Genomic DNA, 20,001 nt, shown 5'->3' with positions numbered 1-20,001 from the left:
AAACTCAATCATTTACATGGCAAAATATGAAGAGATACAAATACAAGAAAGCTGATGCTACGCATTTGTATCAAACCAATCTAAATTAAGTCTTTGTGAAATAATGAAACAATTCCCTAAAGCATTCATTCCTTTAATCACATTGTTTTCTTAATTATCTCAATCATTTTGAATGTGTCACAGCTGCTACAATGCCTCTGACTGTTGTAACTGTAAAGACCATATGTATTTTATTTCCTGTATGTTTGATTGTGGACTGGAAATAGGACTGTTTTAAAAAACAAGGATTGTGGAAGGAATTACTGCACTTTCTAAAGCAAGTTATCATTATTTAGATAAGTTCTACACTGCTGCTTGTACAGCCATTGGGAGAAGGTTAGTTGCTGTTGAATTAGCACCAGGGAATGTGTACAAAGTGAGATTTGGCCAGCCACAAGTAGCTGATTGGTCGATAGAAATGTGGTCAGTTGTCGATGGCAAGACGACAGCTTTGTCAATGACAATGTGATTAACAGGCCTGAAGGGCTCTTGACATAAGGACCTCTGAAGGGTCACTGCACCCAAAAAGTTAATTTTGATTTTGCTCCACACGTTGTGTTAGACCTGCTGAGGTTTTCCAGTGATTTCTGTTTTTGTCTCAGATTTGTAGCATCCATAGTTTTTTTGATTTTTTTGACTGTGTTTGGCTCCTAGGCAGTTGAATGGTTTGTGGGTGTTAACAATATGGCCAGAAGCATTTGAACCTCCAAAGGAAGAGGTAGTCTCTCTGTGTAGTAAAGCCTGTTTCCTTTCCCTTACCAGTTGCTGTAAGCTGTAACTTCTAACCAGGAACTGGGAAACTTTAAAACATGTGAATCAGGATGTGCAAGGATGTGAAAAAATCTGGACAAAAGAAATCAATGAACAGCTGATCTTAAAAGAAGGATCATCTCTGCAACACCTGTGCACAGATAATTGAATCTCCTTTTCAGTTCTTCCTTCCACACACAGCAATATATTTTCTGTGTAGGGTGGAGTTTATTGGGGTGGGGGGGGAAGGTAGGTAGGGTAGTTAAACTGGTTTAACTAGTAGTTATATGTCAAAAGTTCATAATCGTTTACCAATAGCTAAAATTTATTTATTATGATTTAAGTTATAATCTTTATACAGAAACCTGGTTGTTTGATCTGTCACCTGAGTCTAAACAAGCACAAAAATAGGGGAACTTGCATAGTTTCTTAAAATCATTAAATTATGAGATGACCAGCAGGCTTGATTTTCAGTGAGGCAAGACATAACCCAGATATGGTTGAGCCCTATTTTCCCCCACCAATCATTGAGCTATATAGTACAACCATAGAACTAGTTAGTGCATATAGCTTGTATTGTAGTTTCATAACTAAACTACAATTTAACCTTGTTTTGTGGAGGAGTATTTTGCCTACTGGTATAATTTCTATGTTCTGCTTTGGGTATTGCCTCAGTCGGATTAGCACTAGAACTGAACATGCAGTGAGTAAATTAATGCATAACTAGTAGGAGAAAAGTTTTGTAATCAAGTTAGCAAAACAAAATAGAATGATGCACTGCTAAAGGGCTTTAGCAGCTGCTGAAAGTGACACAGTAATTAAAGTACAATAAAATGAATTTACAATTTTGCACAACTTTAGGATTTAATTCCTATTAAAACTAATTATGAAGAAAATGATCTGGGGATTTCAAGCTACAGAATAAATGTGTTGCTGAAAGGATAAAACAGTTTCTGGTTTCATTCCAGGCCCAAGGTAGAGCTACATATTATGCACCAAATCAGATGGCTCAGATGAGACCCAGTCCACGTTGGCAACAGCAACAAACCAGACCCCAAGGTATGCATTTATCATGTTTACTCGTTTGAAATGAATGAGGCATGTTGTGTATGAAAGAAAATATTGGATATTACAAATCTATAAAATTCAAGGAAATGTAGGGAAAGCTTCCTAACAAAAAGATTTTCCTTTTTTCTTAGACACTTGCTTTCTTTAAAAAAAAGCACTTCGTCACTACTTCTAAGTTGTAAGAAAAATCTTTTCGGTGTTTCTAATGTAAAAGTTGGGATTTCCTCAGTAGTTACTAATGGTATTTAATATGGCAGTAATGTAATGGCTCAGGAAAGCCCCAAGAAATATTCCTCTGTTGAACTGAATTGATCTTTGCCTTCATTCTGTAGAGAGATTTCTATTTCAGGTAGTTTAGTGTGGGGGACAAAGGGAGGTGGGTATTTCCTGGCTGACTCCCAGTAGCTAGGAGCAAGTGAGGACTGCAGATGCTGGAGAGTCAGAGGCGAAAAGAGTGTCACTAAGAAAACAGAGCAGGTCAGGCAGCAGGACAGTCAATGTTTCGGGCGTAAGCCCTTTATCAGGAATCCAAAACATCGACTCTTCTGCTCCTCGGTTGCTGCCTGACCTGCTGTGCTTTTCCATTGCCACACGTTTCGACTCTGACTCCCAGTAGCTGTCCAGCATGCATTCTTATTGGAGAATAATGTGAACTGGTAGCCTAGGACTGGTGTGTTAATTGGCAATAGCTTTGTTAAAACATGCCAGCTTGCCTGGTGGTCTTGGACGTGAGCATTTATGTTATTTACACTTAAATCTCTTCTAAGGATGATCAAATCTGGATTAGGTGGAAAGAGATGGTAAATTCAGTTTAGTCACAAGTAATTCAAATGCTGATCCAGTTACTAGTAAGGAGTATACAAATACACGTTTGACTATTGTTTTTGTTGCAATTGTGTATCTAGTTTGACTTGTAGAGTTTTTAAAAGCACAATTAGTGATATTCAGTAAAATGTTTACATTACCGACTTAATAATTTTGTTGTTGAACGACAGTTTGGTCTTTGGAAGACAACAGGTTGTGATGTTTGGAATATTAACACTGCTCCAATATGTAATTGAAAGTACTTTTCAAAGTTGAAGATTCTTAATTTGTGTAGTTCATACTTCATTTTATCAATATAGTGGAAAATTCTTATAGAATCGTGGAGTCATAGAGATGTACAGCATGGAAACAGATCCTTTGGTCCAACCTGTCCATGCCAACCAGATATCCCAACCCAATCTAGTCCCACCTGCCAGCACCCGGCCCATATCCCTCCAAACCCTTTCTATTCATATACCCATCCAGATGCCTTTTAAATGTTGCAATTATACCAGCCTCCACCACTTCCTCTGGCAGCTCATTCCATACACGTACCACCTTCTGCATGAAAAGGTTGCCCCTTAAGTCTCTTTTATATCTTTCCCCTCTTAGCCTAAACCTATGCCCTCTAGTTCTGGACTCCCCCACCCCAGGGAAAAAAAACTTGGTCTGTTTATCCTATCCATGCCCCTCATGATTTTATAAACCTCTATAAGGTCACCCCTCAGCCTCTGACGCTCCAGGGGAAACAGCCCCAGCCTGTTCAGCCTCTCCCTATAGCTCAAATGCTCCAATCCTGGCAACATCCTTGTAAATCGTTTCTGAACCCTTTCAAGTTTCACAACATCTTTCCGATAGGCAGGAGACCAGAATTACACGCACTATTCCAACAGTGGCCTCACCCATGTCCTGTACAGCTGCAACATGACCTCCCAAGTCCTGTACTCAATACTCTGACTGATAAAGGAAAGCATACCAAATGCCGCCTTCACTATCCTATCTACCGTGGATCCATTTTCAAGGAACTATGGACCTGCACTCCAAGGTCTTTGTTCAGCAACACTCCCTAGGACCTTACCATTAAGTGTATAAGTCCTGCTAAGTTTTGCTTTCCCAAAATGCAGCACCTCGCATTTATCTGAATTAAACTCCATCTGCCACTTCTCAGCCCATTGGCCCATCTGATCAAGATCCTGTTGTAATCTGAGGTAACCTTCTTTGCTGTCCACTGCACCTCCAATATTGGTGTAATTTGCAAACTTGCTAACTATACCTAATATGTACATAAGAACAGTCTATAATATTGTTGTATGTTTATGTAGATTTTTGATTTGAAATTTTGAATTTGTGACTTGTGTACGAGTATAATGGATTATTGACAGCACGCTCAAGTCACAAATATAAATGTAACCTAGTATTCTTTCTCAGGTTTTAAGCAATAGCCCCTGTAATTTTCCTTTGATGTATGTAGCCTGTTGCATTTTGTATCCTTTACGACCACTATATGGTTGCTTATGTTCGCATTTTAAAAGTAGCACTGGTTGTGCACGACCTGTTTGTTGCAGTGCTCACATTAGGGTAGTTTAGTGTAAGAAAGCAATCTTATAAAAAGTCATTCTTAAAAATACAACATTTTAAGTAGATGCAAATTTTACAGGACAGATCTGAATTCAATTACAAGTTGTAGTAATGCAGCAACAAAAACTGTGCATGCTGGAAATTGGGGGGAAAACAGGAAATTGGTAATTCTCAACAGAATCTGTGGAATGAGGCATATAGGTCATCCACGTGAAACATTAACTTTCATTTGGGAAATTTTGTGCTTGGTTTCAGAAGCAAAAAACATATTTTTAAAAAATAATTATTTGATTGGTTTCAGAATCTTCTTTTCTTCAACAGGGTTCCAAGCCATGCCAAATGCCCTTCGTCAGGGAGGTCCTCGGCCTTCTCTGCGGCACCTAACGCCAACAGGAAATACTCAGGGTCCTCGAGGTATTCCTGGTGCACAGAGAATGGGTGAGAGTTTGCTGAATGAAGCATTTTGTCGTATTAATACATCTTCAAATAACCCGAAAAAAGATTATACTGGCAGTTGAGGAATGCATTCATGAAAATGGTTGAATAGTAGGTGAAGAGCCTCTCATATCTATTACATTCAGAAGATAATTTATTTTAAATAACATTAAATTTTACTTGCATTCCTTCCTAATAAACTAGAATCACGTTTTTGGAAATTTCGGAATAAGTCTCAAAGCAAATGTAGCGTCTGTTCTTTTAAATTCATATCTAATTAAAGAATTGTAAAGTTCCTCCCCTTTATATTAACTGATTTATCATTATCAAAGGGTGTGGTGCTGGAAAAGCACAGCTGGTCAGGCAACATCCAAGGAGCATAAGCTCTTCATCCAGGCCTCAGATACTGCCTGACCGGCTGTGCTTTTCCAGCACCACACCCTTTTAATCTGATCTCCAGCATCTGCAGTGCTCACTTTTCCCCCTGATTTATCAGTGTCTGTTGATGTTTCTGTTTCACAAGTTATGATTCTGATAGGGCTGGTTTCTTGTATATGAATTTTTAAACCAACTACAGGAAGTCCTGGTGTTATTTCCTCTGATACCCTCTTTGGAGGAAGTGAACCATCCTAACAGCAAAAAACATGTTATTCTTGGTTGTGGAAAGATTGCCGATTTCAGTCTTTGTTCTTTCTCCTGCTGGCTGTCCAGTGAATTATATCAAAAGTGCAAATATTTGACATTGAGGGCATAATTTTGGTTCTTGGGTCAGAGTCCTTATATCAGGGTCACGTGGAGGTGTCATGCAGTGTGTGTCATGTACAAGATATACTGGAGCAAGTTTCTTTCTTAAACCTGCGGCTTCTACTGCTTAGAAGGGTACAAGTAGTAGACATATGGGAACACCATGACCGCAAGGGTCTTCTGCAATCCACATAACATCTTGACTTGGAACGATATTGTAATTCTTACATTGTCACTGTAGACCATACCAGTTCAAGAAGACTGTTCACTGTCTTCTCAAGGACAATTGAGAGTGGGCAATAAATATTGATCTTGCCAGTGATGCCCACATCCTATCAAACAAGAAATAATTTTAACATCCTGCAATTAAGTGAGAGTGGGCTGTCCTCATCTTGAAGTTCTGTATTTGTAATCTTTAAAAACTTTAGATTATATATTGTTGCTGCCTCAGCGTACGTGCCAGCATTTTATAGGAGTGCCCCTCCACAGGAAGAGTTTCAAAGCCTCTGGTGTGCTGGCTCCAAGTGACTGGCTTCATCCCTATTGTCTCAGGAATGTGGCATACTGAGTGGAAACTTCCACTGGTCCTCTTTCATTGGCTTAAGTGGACATTTACCTATCTCATGTGGTTACCTGTCACATTGGGGGCAGTTAGATCTTGCAGCACCGATTTTCCTTCCCTCCAGGACACAGGCTTGATATTGAGATGATGTTGGCTGGTGGTGCAAATTTCCGCCTTGAATGGGGATGAAATTCCAGCCCTGATTGTCAGTATTGGATCTGGGAGACGATGCCCTAATGGTATTATTGCTGGACTGTTAATCTAGAGACCCAGGAAATGTTCTGAGGACCTGGCTTCAAATCCCACCATGGCTGATGGTAGAATTTGAATTCAATAAAAATCTTTAAGAATCTAATGATGACCATGAATCCATTGTCGATTGTCGGAAAAACCCATCTGGTTCACTAATATCCTTTAGGGAAGGAACCTGCCATCCTTACCTGGTCTGGCCTACATGTGACTCCAGACCCACAGCAATGTGGTTGACTCTCAACTATCTTCTTGGCAATTAGGGAAAGGTAATAAATACTGGTCTAGTCAGTGATGCCTATATCCTGTGAATGAAGTATTAGACTTGGTACTGATGTCCCTCTAGAAGGAAACAACGACTTGCAGATGCTTATGGTCTACCAAATGCTATCTGATCAGTACATTTAAAGTTAAGTCACTGCTATAATGTAGGCATGTGTGGCAGCCCACTTACACTTCGTGAAGTCCCACAAACAGAATGGAGATAAATGACCAGGTAGTATTGTCCAATGATGTTGGTTGAGGATACATGTTTCAATGAATTCAGACACAATTCTGGCACAAATTTTTCAAACAAATTAATTGGATCATTTATATCCACCACAAGATCTCAGTTTAAAATCTCACCTAAAACCAGGCACTTCTGACAGTGTGAGTGCTCCTTTGGCAATGTTAGCCTAGATTATTGTGTTGAAGATTTTGGAGCGAAGCTATGGACTCTTGATATTCTGTCTCAGGTGATGTTAACTTTGCAGCTGAAAATACTGCAGTTATTGTTAACAAATTACCACTTAATGAGGTACAATATTAATTGAAATGGGCACATTCAGAGCAAAATGGGGGAAAATTTCAGGGTTTCTTTATGGAATTGAGCTACAGAAAACATTAACATTCTAAATTTGAGCTCAGGGCTCTCTTGAGTTACTTAATCTCAGCCTTGGCAGTAGTAGGTGGTTTGGCCATTCTACTCACTCAATCTAAATATGAAAAATCAGTCAGGGGCTCCATGCCTTATATTTTTCCAGGGTTCTTCTAAGGTAATAGCAGATGGCTTTTCATAAGCCTGGCAATAGTCATCTGATTTCAATCATTTTACTGGTGTATTGATTACCTATTATGGAAACAACATTCCTTGCCTTGAGATGATTTGTTCAGTATAATGATAAATACTGATTTATTTTTGTTCAACTTCTTGTTATGAAAATCTCAATTATGCCTTGGTATTTCAGGATTATCAACGACTCAGAATCTGGCTCATCGTCCTGGAATTGCTGGTCCGACACCAAGGGGTGTTCCACCTTATAAGTATGCTCCCACTGTTCGCAACCCACAGCAATCAGTAGTGCAACCTCAAATGGCCGTACAACAGGTACTGTAAGTTTATGAAATTTCCATTCAGTTATTAATGGAATATTACCTGAATTGAGTACATGATAAACTGAACTAGTATAATTTTTTTTTGCATTTAGTCAGTAATAAGGTGCTAACCTGGTGAAGCTACAAAACTTGCAGGCCAAACAATATGATTAGATTAGATTACTTATCGTGTGGAAACATGCCCTTGTTCCCAACAAGTCCACATCGACCCTCCGAAGAGCAACCCACCCAGACCCATTCCCCTACATTTCCCCCTTCACCTAACACTACGGGCAATTTAACATGGCCAATTCACCTAATCTGCACATTTTTGGACTGTGGGAGGAAACTGGAGCACCCGGACGAAACCTACAGCAATTGATAGAAAGTATTAAGTGATTTCATAACCAATGGATCAGATTTAAGCTCTGTAGTCCTGCGAAATCTAGCTGTGAATGGTGGTGGATAATTAAACAATTCACTGAAGAAGAGAGCTCCTCAAACATGTTTTTGCTCAATGATTGGAGAGTTGAGTACATTACTGCAAAAGATAAGGCTCATTAATTTGCATAAGTCTTCAGCAAGAAGGGTCAAATGGATGATCTGGCTCAATGTCCTTCAGAGGTCTCGAGCAACACAGATGCCGGTCATCAGCCAATTAAATTCGCCCTGTGTGATCTCAAATAGTTAGAGGCATTGGATACCGAAAAGGTTTCAACAATTTGGCAATAGTACTGAAGTCTGTGCTTCAGAACTTGCCATGCCCCTAGCCAAGCTCTTCCAATACATCTACACACTGACATCTACCCAACAATGTATAATATTGCTCAGGTCTGTTTTGCACTTCAACTCCCCTTCCCACTTTGCCAAGGACATGCAGGTCCTGGGCTGCCTCCATCGCTAAACCCTTACCACCCAACCCCTGGTGGAAGAACACCTCATATTCTGCCTTGGGACCCTGCAACCACATGGGATCAAGGTGAATTTCACCAGTCTCCTCATTTTCCCCTTCCCCCACATTATCCCAGTCCCAAGCCTCCAACTCAGCACTGCCCTCCTGACCTGTCCATCACCTTTCCCATCTATCCGGTCCACCCTCCTCTCCAACCATCACCTTCTCCCTCACCTTCATCGACGTATCGCATTCTCAGCTCCCTCCCCCCATCAAAACCACCCCTCTCCCATTTATCTCTCAGCCCCCTCACCCACAAGCTTCATTCCTGATTAAGGGCTTATGCCCGAAACATAGATTCTCCTGCTCTTTGGATGCTGCCTGACCTCCTGTGATTTTCCAGCACCACACTCTGGACCCATATTCTGCCCGTCATCAGGACAAATCCAACCAGGCCACTTACTGCCAATCAGTCTACTCTGACCATTAGAAAAATTATGGAAGAGGTAATCAACACTGCTATCAAGCAGCACTTGCATAGCAATAACCTGCTCATTGACACTCAATTTGGGTTCCACCAGAATCACCCTGCTCCTGTTTTCATTACAGCCTTACTTCAAACATGGACAATAAAGCTGAAGTCCAGAGGTGAGGTGAGAGTGACTGCCCTTGACAACAGTATCACGTTTGACTGACTGTGGCATCAAGGGTCCCTAGCAAAACTAGAACGGATAGGAGTCTGGGGAAGTTTCTCCACTGGTTGAAGTCCTGTCTGGCAGAAGGAAGTTGGTTGTGGTTGTTGGACCTCGGTTAGCTCAGCTTCAGGACATCTCTGCAGGCGTTCTTCAGGGTAGTGTCCTTGGTCTAACCATCTTCAGCTTCATCATTGACCTTCCCTCCTCCTCAAGGTCAGAAGTGAGGATGTTTGCTTCTGATTTTAGTGTTCACCATTTGCGATGAAGCAATCCATGCCTAAAAGCAGCAATACTGAGGATACTGAGGCAGTATCCAGGTTTTGGACTGATGTGGCAAGCAAGATTCATGCCATGCAAGGGCCAAACAGTGACTATCTAACCATCCCCCAAGTCATTCAATGCCATTACTATCACTGAATCCTCCACTGTCAACATCCTGGAGGTTACCATTGAAACTAAACAGGACTAGCAATATTAGCACTGTGGCTACAAGAGCAAGTCAGAGATCTGGGATCATGTCGTGAGCAAGTCTTCTCTTGCCTTCTGAAAATCATCTCTCCATCTACAAGGCATAAATCAGGAGTGCGTTGGAATTCTCCCCACTTTCCTGGGTGACTGCAGCTCCAACAAGCTTGACACCATTCACAATAAAGAAGCCTGCTTGACTGACACCACATTCACAAATATTTACTTCCTGCACCACTGACGCTCAGTGTACCATTTATAAAATGTACCACAGAAATTCACCAAGGCTCGGTGCACATAACTTCCAAACCTACAGCCACTAATATCTAAAAAGATGAGAGCAGCAGATACATAGCAATACCACGACTTGCAAAATTACCCTCCAAGCCACTCAACATTCTGACTTGAAAGTATATTGCTATTCCTTCGGTGTTGCCTGGTTTAAATCTTAGAAATCCCTGCCTAATGGCATTGTAGATAGATGCAAAGTAGATGGACTGCAGTGGTTCAGGAAGGCAGCTGGCCAACATAATCTTGTTGGCAAAATGTGCCAATCTTCAGGAAGTAGATGTTATCTTAAGTGCTACCTACCAAGGATAACCAACAGATGTAACCCTGGTGTATTAGGAAAACTGGGGGAAAGTTTATCCATGAAATTTGGGAAGGGCAATAAATGTAGGCCCACATTCCCATAAATGAATTTAAAAATAAATTAGTCTAGTACACACTCATACTTACTGTTGCAAGAGTTCTCGTATGGAAGTTGGCTATTGTGCCTTGTCTAACGTTTGGAAATGGAATGATCTTGGTGGTGGGGGAAAGAGAGAAACCATTTAGCTTACTAATTACTGTGATTTTTAAGCCCTCTCAATCTGCAGTGCTTGTACAAGGACAGGAACCTCTGACTGCCTCCATGCTTGCTGCAGCCCCTCCTCAGGAACAGAAGCAGATGCTGGGTAAGTGAAATCTGAAGCCCACCTTCCATGTGGCTGCAATAAAATTTAACCAAGTATTAGGTATGGCTTTGAGTTGTCAAATATTGGCACATCATTGGAAATATAAAGTGCTGGATTATTTAATACAAATGCAAAGTGATTGGTAAGCATGCATTGACTTCTCAATTATCTGCTGTTGAATTCAATTCCGTGACAGACCTATCCTGTTCTGTTCCGTTTTCAGGTGAACGTCTATTCCCCTTGATCCAGAGTATGCACCCTTCCTTGGCTGGAAAGATCACTGGAATGCTCCTAGAGATAGATAACTCCGAGCTGCTACACATGTTGGAGTCCCCAGAATCACTCCGGTCAAAGGTATACTGATTCAGATTAATTATTATGTGGCTGAAGGTAAAGACTGGCTTAAACATCCAAATGACTGCTATAATTTTAAAGATAATAGGACATTGCCTGGGCTGAGATGAAAATGGTTTTCAGCAAAAAATACACCCATCTCTCTGGATTTTAAAGCTGCCTCACAATTTGCTTGTTCCTGTGGAGGCTCATTTTCAGATCCTCCTTTTTGATTGTGGGCTGGTCCATTGACAATAGCCGAATCTGAGGGTGATTTTTCCACACAACAAATAAAATTTATATATGGTTAGGTTTTCCAGGACATGCAGGGGTATTTGGATGTGAAAACCCAGTACAGGCTGAGTACCTAGCAATAATTCACTAGTTTAGACTTTTTGAAGACTTGATCTTTTTCATGCAAGTGAAATTTCAAAGAAAGGTATCTAACAACTTTTATCAAAATATTGAGAAATATTACTTAGAATCATAGAATGCCTACAGTGTGGAAACAGGCCATTGGACCCAACAAGTCCACACTGACCCTCCAAAGAGTATCCTTACCCTATTACTCTACATTTCTTGTGTCTAATGCAGTTAACCTACACACCCCTGAATATTGTGGGCAATTTAGCATGGCCACTTCACCTAACCTGCACATCTTTGGATTGCGGGAGGAAACCGAAACATTGGAGGAAACCACACAGGCATGGGGAGAATGTGCAAACTCCACACACACAGTTGCCATTGGCTGGAATTGAACCCGGGTCCCTGGCACTGTTAGTGCTAACCACTGAGCCACCGTGCCATGCTGCCCCATTTAATGGAATGCTGTACACGTTGTATAGCGAGTTGTGATTTGTGTATATATGCAATCTGTCTTCTGCAGGTTGAAGAAGCTGTGGCCGTACTACAAGCCCATCAAGCCAAGAAAGAGGCTGCCCAGAAGGCAGCTGTGGTTGTAGCTACATCCTAATTTGGGAATGAGATGTGCAATGGTAAGAGTTTGAATCATTGATTGACCTCCAATATAGGTCAGTTTTTTGTTGACTAATTTAATTGGTGGAGGGGACCCCATAGATCACATGGGATTCAGGATGAGCTTGCCAGTTGAATACAAATTGACTTGATGGTAAGAGATAGAGGGTGGTGGTGGAGGGTTTTTTTGAACTGGTGGCCTGTGACCAGTGGTGTTCCACAGCGATCGTTATTGGGCCCACTCTTCTTTCTCATTTATATAAATGATTTGGATGAGAATATAGGAGGCATAGTTAGTAAGTTTGTGGATGACACCAAAATTGATAGAATAGTGGACAATGACAAAGATTATCTAAGATTAAAGAGATCTTGATCAGTTGGGCAATGGGTTGAGGATTGGCAGATGGAGTTTAATTTGGATAAATGTGATGTATTATATTTTGGTAAAACAAACATAGGCAAGACTTGTACAATTTGTGGTAGAACAGAGAGACCTAGGGGTTCAGGTACATAATTATTTGAAATTTCTGTCACAGGTAGACAAGGTGGTTAAGGTGTTTAGCTTCATTGCTCAGATCTTTTGAGTACAAGATATGGAATGTCATTTAGAGGCTGTACAGAATGTTAGTGAGGTATCTTCTGGAGTACTGTGTGCGGTTCTGCTCATCCTACTTTAGGATGGATATTATTAAATTGGAGAGGGTTCAGAAAAGATTTAGCAGGATATTGCCAGGAATGGAAGGTTTGAGTTATAAGGGGAGGTTGGTTGGGCTGGTACCTTTTTCACTGCAGTCTTTTCCCTAGGGTGGGGAAATTCAAACCCGGGGGACATATTTTTAAGATAAGAGGAGAATGATTTAAAAAGGACATGAGAGGCACCATTTTTTTAAACACAGTAGTTCATGTGTGGAATGAACTGCCAGAGGAAGTGGTGGATGTAGATACAATTATAACATTTAAAAGACATTTGGATAAGTTCATGAATAGGAAGGCTTTGGAGGGATATGGGCCAAATGAAGGTAATTGGGACTAGTTTGGTTTAGACACATAATGGGCATGGATTAGTTGGATGGAAGAGTCTGTTCGAATCTATAAAGTGTGTCGTTGGAAACATAGCAGGTTAGGCAACATTGAGGAGCAAGGGAGTTGATGTTTTATGCAAAACGTTTCATCAGAAGGTGAAGGGGAAGGTGGCTGAAAAATAAATGGGGTTGGGCTAGGGGAAAGGTAAGTGGGATGGCAATAGGTGCGCAAAGGTAGGTATTTGTGATCAGTCAGTGGAAAGTGTGGAGTGGATTGGTGGGAAGGAAGATGGACAGGTAGGTTAGATCAAGAGGGTGGAGTCTGTTTTCATGCTTTATGACTCTGTGCCTACGACTGATATTTTTTCTAGCCTTCAGGACAAGGGGACCATAGTTCCTGGAGAACTAAGCAAAACTACAGGAACAGAAAAATGACATGGGAGTTTTGAACCCAACCAGAAAAGTGACATGAGAGTTTGTCCAATATCATCAAAAAATATATATCACAAGTGCCTATGAAAGAGGAAGGGAACTCCAACAAATAAAGTGATCGGATTAAAGTTTTACTTGGATCAGTATTTGTTTTTCATTGCTGATTTATGCAAACTGTTTCCAGCAGGGTCAGAACTAGGTTATGTTTTCCTTTTGCTGAAGAATTTGTGACAATTTCCAGAACAAAAGTATTTTTTAGATACTTGAGAAATGTGGCAGTATTTCCAGATTCATTGGAGGACAATTCTTCTAACAACAGTGTACTAATGGTGATTGGTTACTTGATACAATATTATACCTCTGGGGGATTATTTGTGCAAAAGTGACTATAATATTATAGACAAATCAAAGTCACTAAGGATTTAATTCTAGTCTCAGATTTCAAGAGCTTTGTTTAGGAAGCTGGACAAGGATTGTCCTAGAAAGCAGGGTTATGACAAAATAGAATGGTTTTAAAGCCATCTTGATGGAAACGAAGTCTGGATGTTCCCAAGGAAAATGAGTTCATGGTAAAACAAGCCATATGGCTGAATGGTTGTGCAAGGACAAGTAAGACTTGACCACAAAAACTCATACAGTTAAATAAACATAGTTGTCACAAAAGCAATCAGTACTGAGTTGTGAGACATTAGAACCTGCTGTCAAAGTAGCCAGTCGGTTATTGGTGAAGACATTTGCAGTAGCAATGATAAAAACATTTTTAGTTTTGTTAGAAGTAAGTGCAATTAAGGATTGTGTAGTGCTGTTGAATTTCTGCTACTCATTTCAGGTGAATTTCCTGAGCACGACAAAGATATTAAATTTCTACTTTACATTAATCTTCACTCCAGCAGATTGCTGTGTTACATTAATGCAATAATGCATTAATTTCCAACTTTTTGTGGATGTCAAACTAAAAATGTGAGTTTGAGGAGGTTTCAAAGAGGCTGCAAGGAGTTTTGCAGAGTAAGCGATCAAGACATGGCAGTTAGACTATAATAAGTGGCAGGTTGTCCACTTTGGTTGGAGGATTGGAGTGCAGAATGGGAAGTGTTGATGTCTGTCTAAAGGGAAAGATCAACAAACATGTAGAGTTAGACCCCATCTACTACCCCCGAGAAAAAAATAGGAAATTACATCACTACAGGAAATGATGCCACCATAGGAAATGACATCACCAACCCAAACATATAAATAGAAAGCAGGAATTATTGTCAGTGCTTCACCCAGAGGCCCATTGAAGATGTTACTTAGGGTGACAAAATGTCTGGAAATGAACCTTTGAGCTCAGCGATCAAACTTATATCCAGAACCTCAACCTGAGCTACAAATCTTCTCAAAACTTGCTAACTGGTTTGCTAGTTGGTATTTTACTTTGGATTAAATCAGTTTTATTAATTTTAAAATAGTAACATTGTTTGAACTGTAGTTTCAAGTTCCAGTAATATTCCTGTTATATGACACACAGCAAGTAGGTGGTTCTGGTAAATCAATTATGCTGGTTACCTATTGCAGTTTGTGATAATTAGTATAAAAACTTGTTGACTTACAGTGCAATATGTTGAGGCTTCAAACCTTTGAACCATTTGATTTTTTCACTGCAAATACTGAAGGAAAAGTACTTCAATTTGCAGATAATTCTTTTGCAGTCACTTCTAACTGACAACATGAGTATTTTTATATAGTAACAGCGATACGTGAGGTTAGGGGAGCTATCGGAGATTCAGTCATTGGAAAGTTCCAGTTGGAGAGGAGCCAGATAATGAAATGTTTTACTTTTTTCTTTGCAGATTGCCAACAATCAAGGATTCCACAAGTTTTGATTCAGATATATTCAGACTGGATGCGTGGATAGTGCTTAGCTTTGAGAAAAAAACAAAAAACATTGCAAAATTTCAAATAACCAGATCCTGAAACATTTTAAATGTACCTTAAGAATTTAAAAGAAATATATTTTGATAAATCAAACTATAAAATTATCAAGCAGGGCACCACTTTGATTTAGAACTTGTTTTGTTTTGAAAATGGATATCTGTGGCCAGGATAGATTTATTTATTTTTTCCTTCTCTTTAAAGAACAGGAAATAAAAGGTTAAGGGTATGAGAATGGAGCGAGATTTTATTTTGCAGTTGAGTTTTATCATTAAGGTGTGTTTTAATTTTTAAAACTCAAGTTTGCCTAAATCTGGAAAAGTGTGTTTCTGATTGGGGAAGGGAGAAACCAATAAAGAAAACTCTTTCACTACAGTGTGTCAGTTGTCATCATTTGCACTTTGATTTGATCTTTTCACATATGTTTTATTTGTTAGGTTTTGTAGTTTAGTCGACTATTTAAATTAGGGAAGTGGAACTTTAGAAGTAAAGAATAATTATTTTAAAATAATGATAGAATGCTGATAATACCTTGACACATTTGCAGTTTCTCATTGGAGTAGCAGTGGATACCAGATAGGAACTCCAGGGCTCTGGCCTTGCACAACATCAGTGGGTCTGTCACCATCATACAAGTCGACTATTGTTCCACCCTAATTTTCAATTTGGTCAATTTCCTCCAAGCTGAAAGGAAATCTTCCAATAAAAATGTTAAAAATATTTCATGGCTGTGAACTGACATTGGGATGCTTAAGTTCAAAACTAGGTGATGCTTCTCCATCAATAATGGGGAAGTCTGTGTTGTCGCTATGGTTAGACAAAGTACTGTGTGAATACTTTCCAAATGGGGAAAAAATGTAACTGAATCAATGTGCATCTCCTGATGGTAGTTTAGAAAACTAAGACTACTGGTCTCAGAAGAGAAAATTCACTTCAGTTTGGAGGAGAGAATATAAGACAAGCAAATGTTGTGAAAGTGTAACAGTTTCTTTTGAATGATCATTTCTGCTTCACTTGAAATAAACATTGTATTCAAAAATGGTGTAATGCATGGATTTGCCAGTTTTGTCTTTGCTTCCACTTGATGTCATAAGAAAATCTGGAAACCTTTCATGATACAAATCAAACAGGAGTACAGCAGCAACAGCCAGCAACATTAATTAACAGCACAAATATTAATCAGGATATCATTTTAAGGCAGATTTGGCATCAATCATACAGATCAGCCCATTCCTTTGACATTAGAATTTAAACATTTTTACAGTATGAATAATTGTGCCAAACAAATGACTGGAAACATACATAATTTGCTCGTTCTAGCTTAAAACGTCCATTTTTCTGTAGTAGTCAAATCAACAATCCTATCTTCTAAGCCTTTACAGATAGCTAGTAAAATAAGGTTAAATTTCAAGGCAATTTTTTGCATTGTGGAGCAAATTTCCCTTGGTGACATAGAAGACAGTTTTCAGAGCAAATTGCTCAAGAAATTCTAAAGTGATAAAACTCAATCAATAAAAGCTTGTCTTGAAAATGTATCATTTTAGGCTTAACAAAATGCTTCTTGACTTAAGGAACACAAAGTTAATTCTGTCTTCTCTGGATGTCTCACTGTTCCAATATCAGGATGCAACCTGGTTTCATGATCCATGAGTGTAAAAAGTGCATTTCATGTGGTGGTGTCAGGCGTTTTTTTAATGCAATTTAGGTACTATAACCAAGGATTGATTTTATTTTCTGATTACGTGCCATAACCTGCAAAGTTAACATAGGATTACAGGCCTTGTGTATAAATGACATGGGGAAATTGTGAAATGGGGAAATAAATAATGGAGTCCGGATGGGTCAGAACTGTGACCTACTGAACAAATCTGGAAATTCAAAGTGTGTGAGAAGATTTGTAGCTCGGGTGCTCATTGTTGTGGTTCTGTTTGCCGATCTGGGAATTTGTGTTGACGTTTCGTCCCCCGTCTAGGTGACATCCTCAGTGCTTGGGAGTCTCCTGGGAAGTGCTTCTGTGATGTTTCCTCTGGCATTTATAGTGGTTTGAATCTGCCGCTTCCGGTTGTCAGTTCCAGCTGTCCGTTGCAGAGGTCGGTATATTGGGTCCAGGTCGATGTGCTTATTGATTGAATCTGTGGATGAGTGCCAGGCCTCTAGGAATTCCCTGGCTGTTCTGTTTGGTTTGTCCTATAATAGTAGTGTCCCAGTCGAATTCATGTTGCTTGTCATCTGCGTGTGTGGCTACTAAGGATAGCTGGTCGTGTCGTTTCGTGGCTAGTTGGTGTTAATGGATGCGGATCGTTAGCTGTCTTCCTGTTTGTCCTATGTAGTGTTTTGTGCAGTCCTTGCATGGGATTTTGTACACTACATTGGTTTTGCTCATGCTGGGTATTAGTCCTTCATTCTGGTGAGTTGTTGTCTGAGAGTGGCTGTTGGTTTGTGTGCTGTTATGAGTCCTAGTGGTCACAGTAGTCTGGCTGTCAGTTTGGAAATGCTCTTGATGTATGGTAGTGTGGCTAGTCCTTTGGGTTGCGGCATGTCCTCGTTCTATTGTCTTTCCCTTAGGCATCTGTTGATGAAATTGCGGGGTATCCATTTTTGGCTAACACATCGTATAGGTGTTCTTCCTCTTTTTGCGGTTCTGGTGTACTGCAGTGTGTTGTGGGCCTTTTGAATAGTGTCTTGATGGAACTTCTTTTGTGTGTGTTGGGGTGGTTGCCTTCGTAGTTCAGGACTTGGTCTGAGTGTGTGGCTTTCCTGTATACCTTTGTGGTGAATTATCTGTTCGGTGTTCTCTGTACCATCACGTCTAGGAATGGGAGTTGGTTGTCCTTTTCTTCCTCTCTAGTGAATCGGATTCCTGTGAGTGTGGCGTTGATGATCCGGTGTGTGTTCTCTATTTCTGTGTTTTTAATGATTACAAAGTGTCATCCACATATCTGACCGAGTTTGGGTTGAATTTGCGTTAAGACTGCTTGTTCTAATCTTTGCATTACCGCTTCTGTTATGAGTCCAGAGATGGGTGAGCCTATGGGTGTGCCTATGTTGATTAGCACCTAAAGTGCACAAACCAGACATCCCACTCAGACCCATAGTATCACTACCAGGGACACCATCACACAAACTGGCTAAAGAACTACAGCAGAAACTGAAACACCTGATCAGCGAATCCAGACACACTATACAATCAACACAGGAATTCTTGGACATCATCAGAAATATACATATAGACAAGGAAGAAACCATGGTCTCATTTGATGTAACGGCACTGTTCACCTCTATCGACAAAACCCTAGCCAGAGAAACAATAGCCAACCTGCTGGACATACAGAACAGACAACAGGACGTTGAACCTATCACCAAAGATGGCATACTCAAACTTCTGGACCTGTGCCTCACAACACACTTCACATTCAACAACAAATCAACAGCACACCCATGGGCTCACCCATCTCTGTGGACTCATAGCAGAAGCGGTAATGCAAAGATTAGAACAAGCAGTCTTACTGCAAATTCAACCCAAACTCTGGGTCAGATATGTGGGTGACACCTTTGTAATAATTAAAAACACAGAAATAGAGAACACACACCGGATCATCAACGCCACACTCACAGGAATCCGATTCACTAGAGCGGAAGAAAAGGACAACCAACTCCCATTCCTAGACGTGATGGTACAGAGAACACCGAACAGATAATTCACCACAAAGGTATACAGGAAATGGATAATTCCAGTATATGAAACTGAATTTGTTTTTCATTTAATAAACTGTTATATATAGCCCACATCTATAAATAGAAGAGTTTCCAGCATTGGGGAAATGCTGGGAGAATATATTAATCAAATCATAAAGATTGATCACAAATCCATTCAAACAAATTTAGGTTTGAGATCCATAAGAATAAATTTGATATTTCTTCCTACTTTTTAATCCCATTCCTGAAGAGGTTCTCTTTGGAATATTGTTTCAAAGCAATTGGATGCCAACGGGTGTTTTGTCCAAGTGTCTCTATTGAGCATTCAATATATTAGCTATTCAACATCATATGGAGGCCCAGTGCTGTCCATGCCCACTTTCATGTATGCACACTTTGCAGATGTCACTGGGTACCTCTCCCTTCTCTGACTGAAAGTTTGTGATCCTGATTATAGTTCCTAATACAATCCACTCAGTGTAGGTTAGCGATTGAACCTGAGACCCTCATTGTCTATTTGGTTCAACCTTAACTTCCGAATGATGTTGATAATTTTTTTTGAGTAATATGAATATAGAAGGTAATGCACATTGGGAATTGGGGAATAAAAGTAGGCCATTCAACATTTTCAGCTTGTTTTGCTTTTCAATTAGATTTGCGGATGGTAACAAACTGATTGGGGCAATTGAAGGAAGTAGCCAGAGGATACAACTGCTGTAATTGCAATCTCTATAAATATGTTGATAATTGCAAGATTCCACATATTGAAAGGAAACTGGAACACCATGCCTCCCCTATGAAAGGTGTAAAAATAGCTAAAGGTTGAGGAAATTGAAAATAAACTTGAGCTAATTACCAATTTACAGTGAAGCAAAATTAAATATATTGCTGTATTTTATTGCAAAATCAAATTATAAATCCAAGGCTGTCACTAATGTCCTGCATTAAGTTTGGTTCATGTACAAGTTCCAATCATGGAACACTGCAGAAAAGAGGTCAGAAGCTTGATTTTCAGTGTCGAAGGTTTTATGGAATACCC

General features: G+C 39.9%; 1 protein-coding gene across 3 annotated transcripts in view; it reads left to right on the top strand.

Annotated features, from left to right (window-relative positions):
* LOC140453459 (polyadenylate-binding protein 4-like) overlaps nucleotides 1–15,639 on the top strand; it is a 42,562-nt gene extending 26,923 nt beyond the window's left edge. For all 3 annotated transcript variants that reach the window (XM_072548159.1, XM_072548160.1, XM_072548161.1), the window contains 7 exons: nucleotides 1,758–1,848; nucleotides 4,561–4,677; nucleotides 7,459–7,598; nucleotides 10,500–10,593; nucleotides 10,817–10,947; nucleotides 11,813–11,921; nucleotides 15,185–15,639. In XM_072548159.1, coding sequence (XP_072404260.1) covers nucleotides 1,758–1,848; nucleotides 4,561–4,677; nucleotides 7,459–7,598; nucleotides 10,500–10,593; nucleotides 10,817–10,947; nucleotides 11,813–11,899 — 660 coding nt within the window. In that variant the 3' untranslated portion in view covers nucleotides 11,900–11,921; nucleotides 15,185–15,639. The remainder of the gene's footprint in view (nucleotides 1–1,757; nucleotides 1,849–4,560; nucleotides 4,678–7,458; nucleotides 7,599–10,499; nucleotides 10,594–10,816; nucleotides 10,948–11,812; nucleotides 11,922–15,184) is intronic.
* The last annotated feature ends 4,362 nt before the right edge of the window (nucleotides 15,640–20,001 follow it).

Source organism: Chiloscyllium punctatum, chromosome 27, assembly GCF_047496795.1.
Source record: "Chiloscyllium punctatum isolate Juve2018m chromosome 27, sChiPun1.3, whole genome shotgun sequence".
Taxonomy (NCBI): domain Eukaryota; kingdom Metazoa; phylum Chordata; class Chondrichthyes; order Orectolobiformes; family Hemiscylliidae; genus Chiloscyllium; species Chiloscyllium punctatum.
The sequence above is the reverse complement of the archived record's forward strand: the minus strand, read 5'-3'. Positions and strand labels throughout refer to the sequence as shown.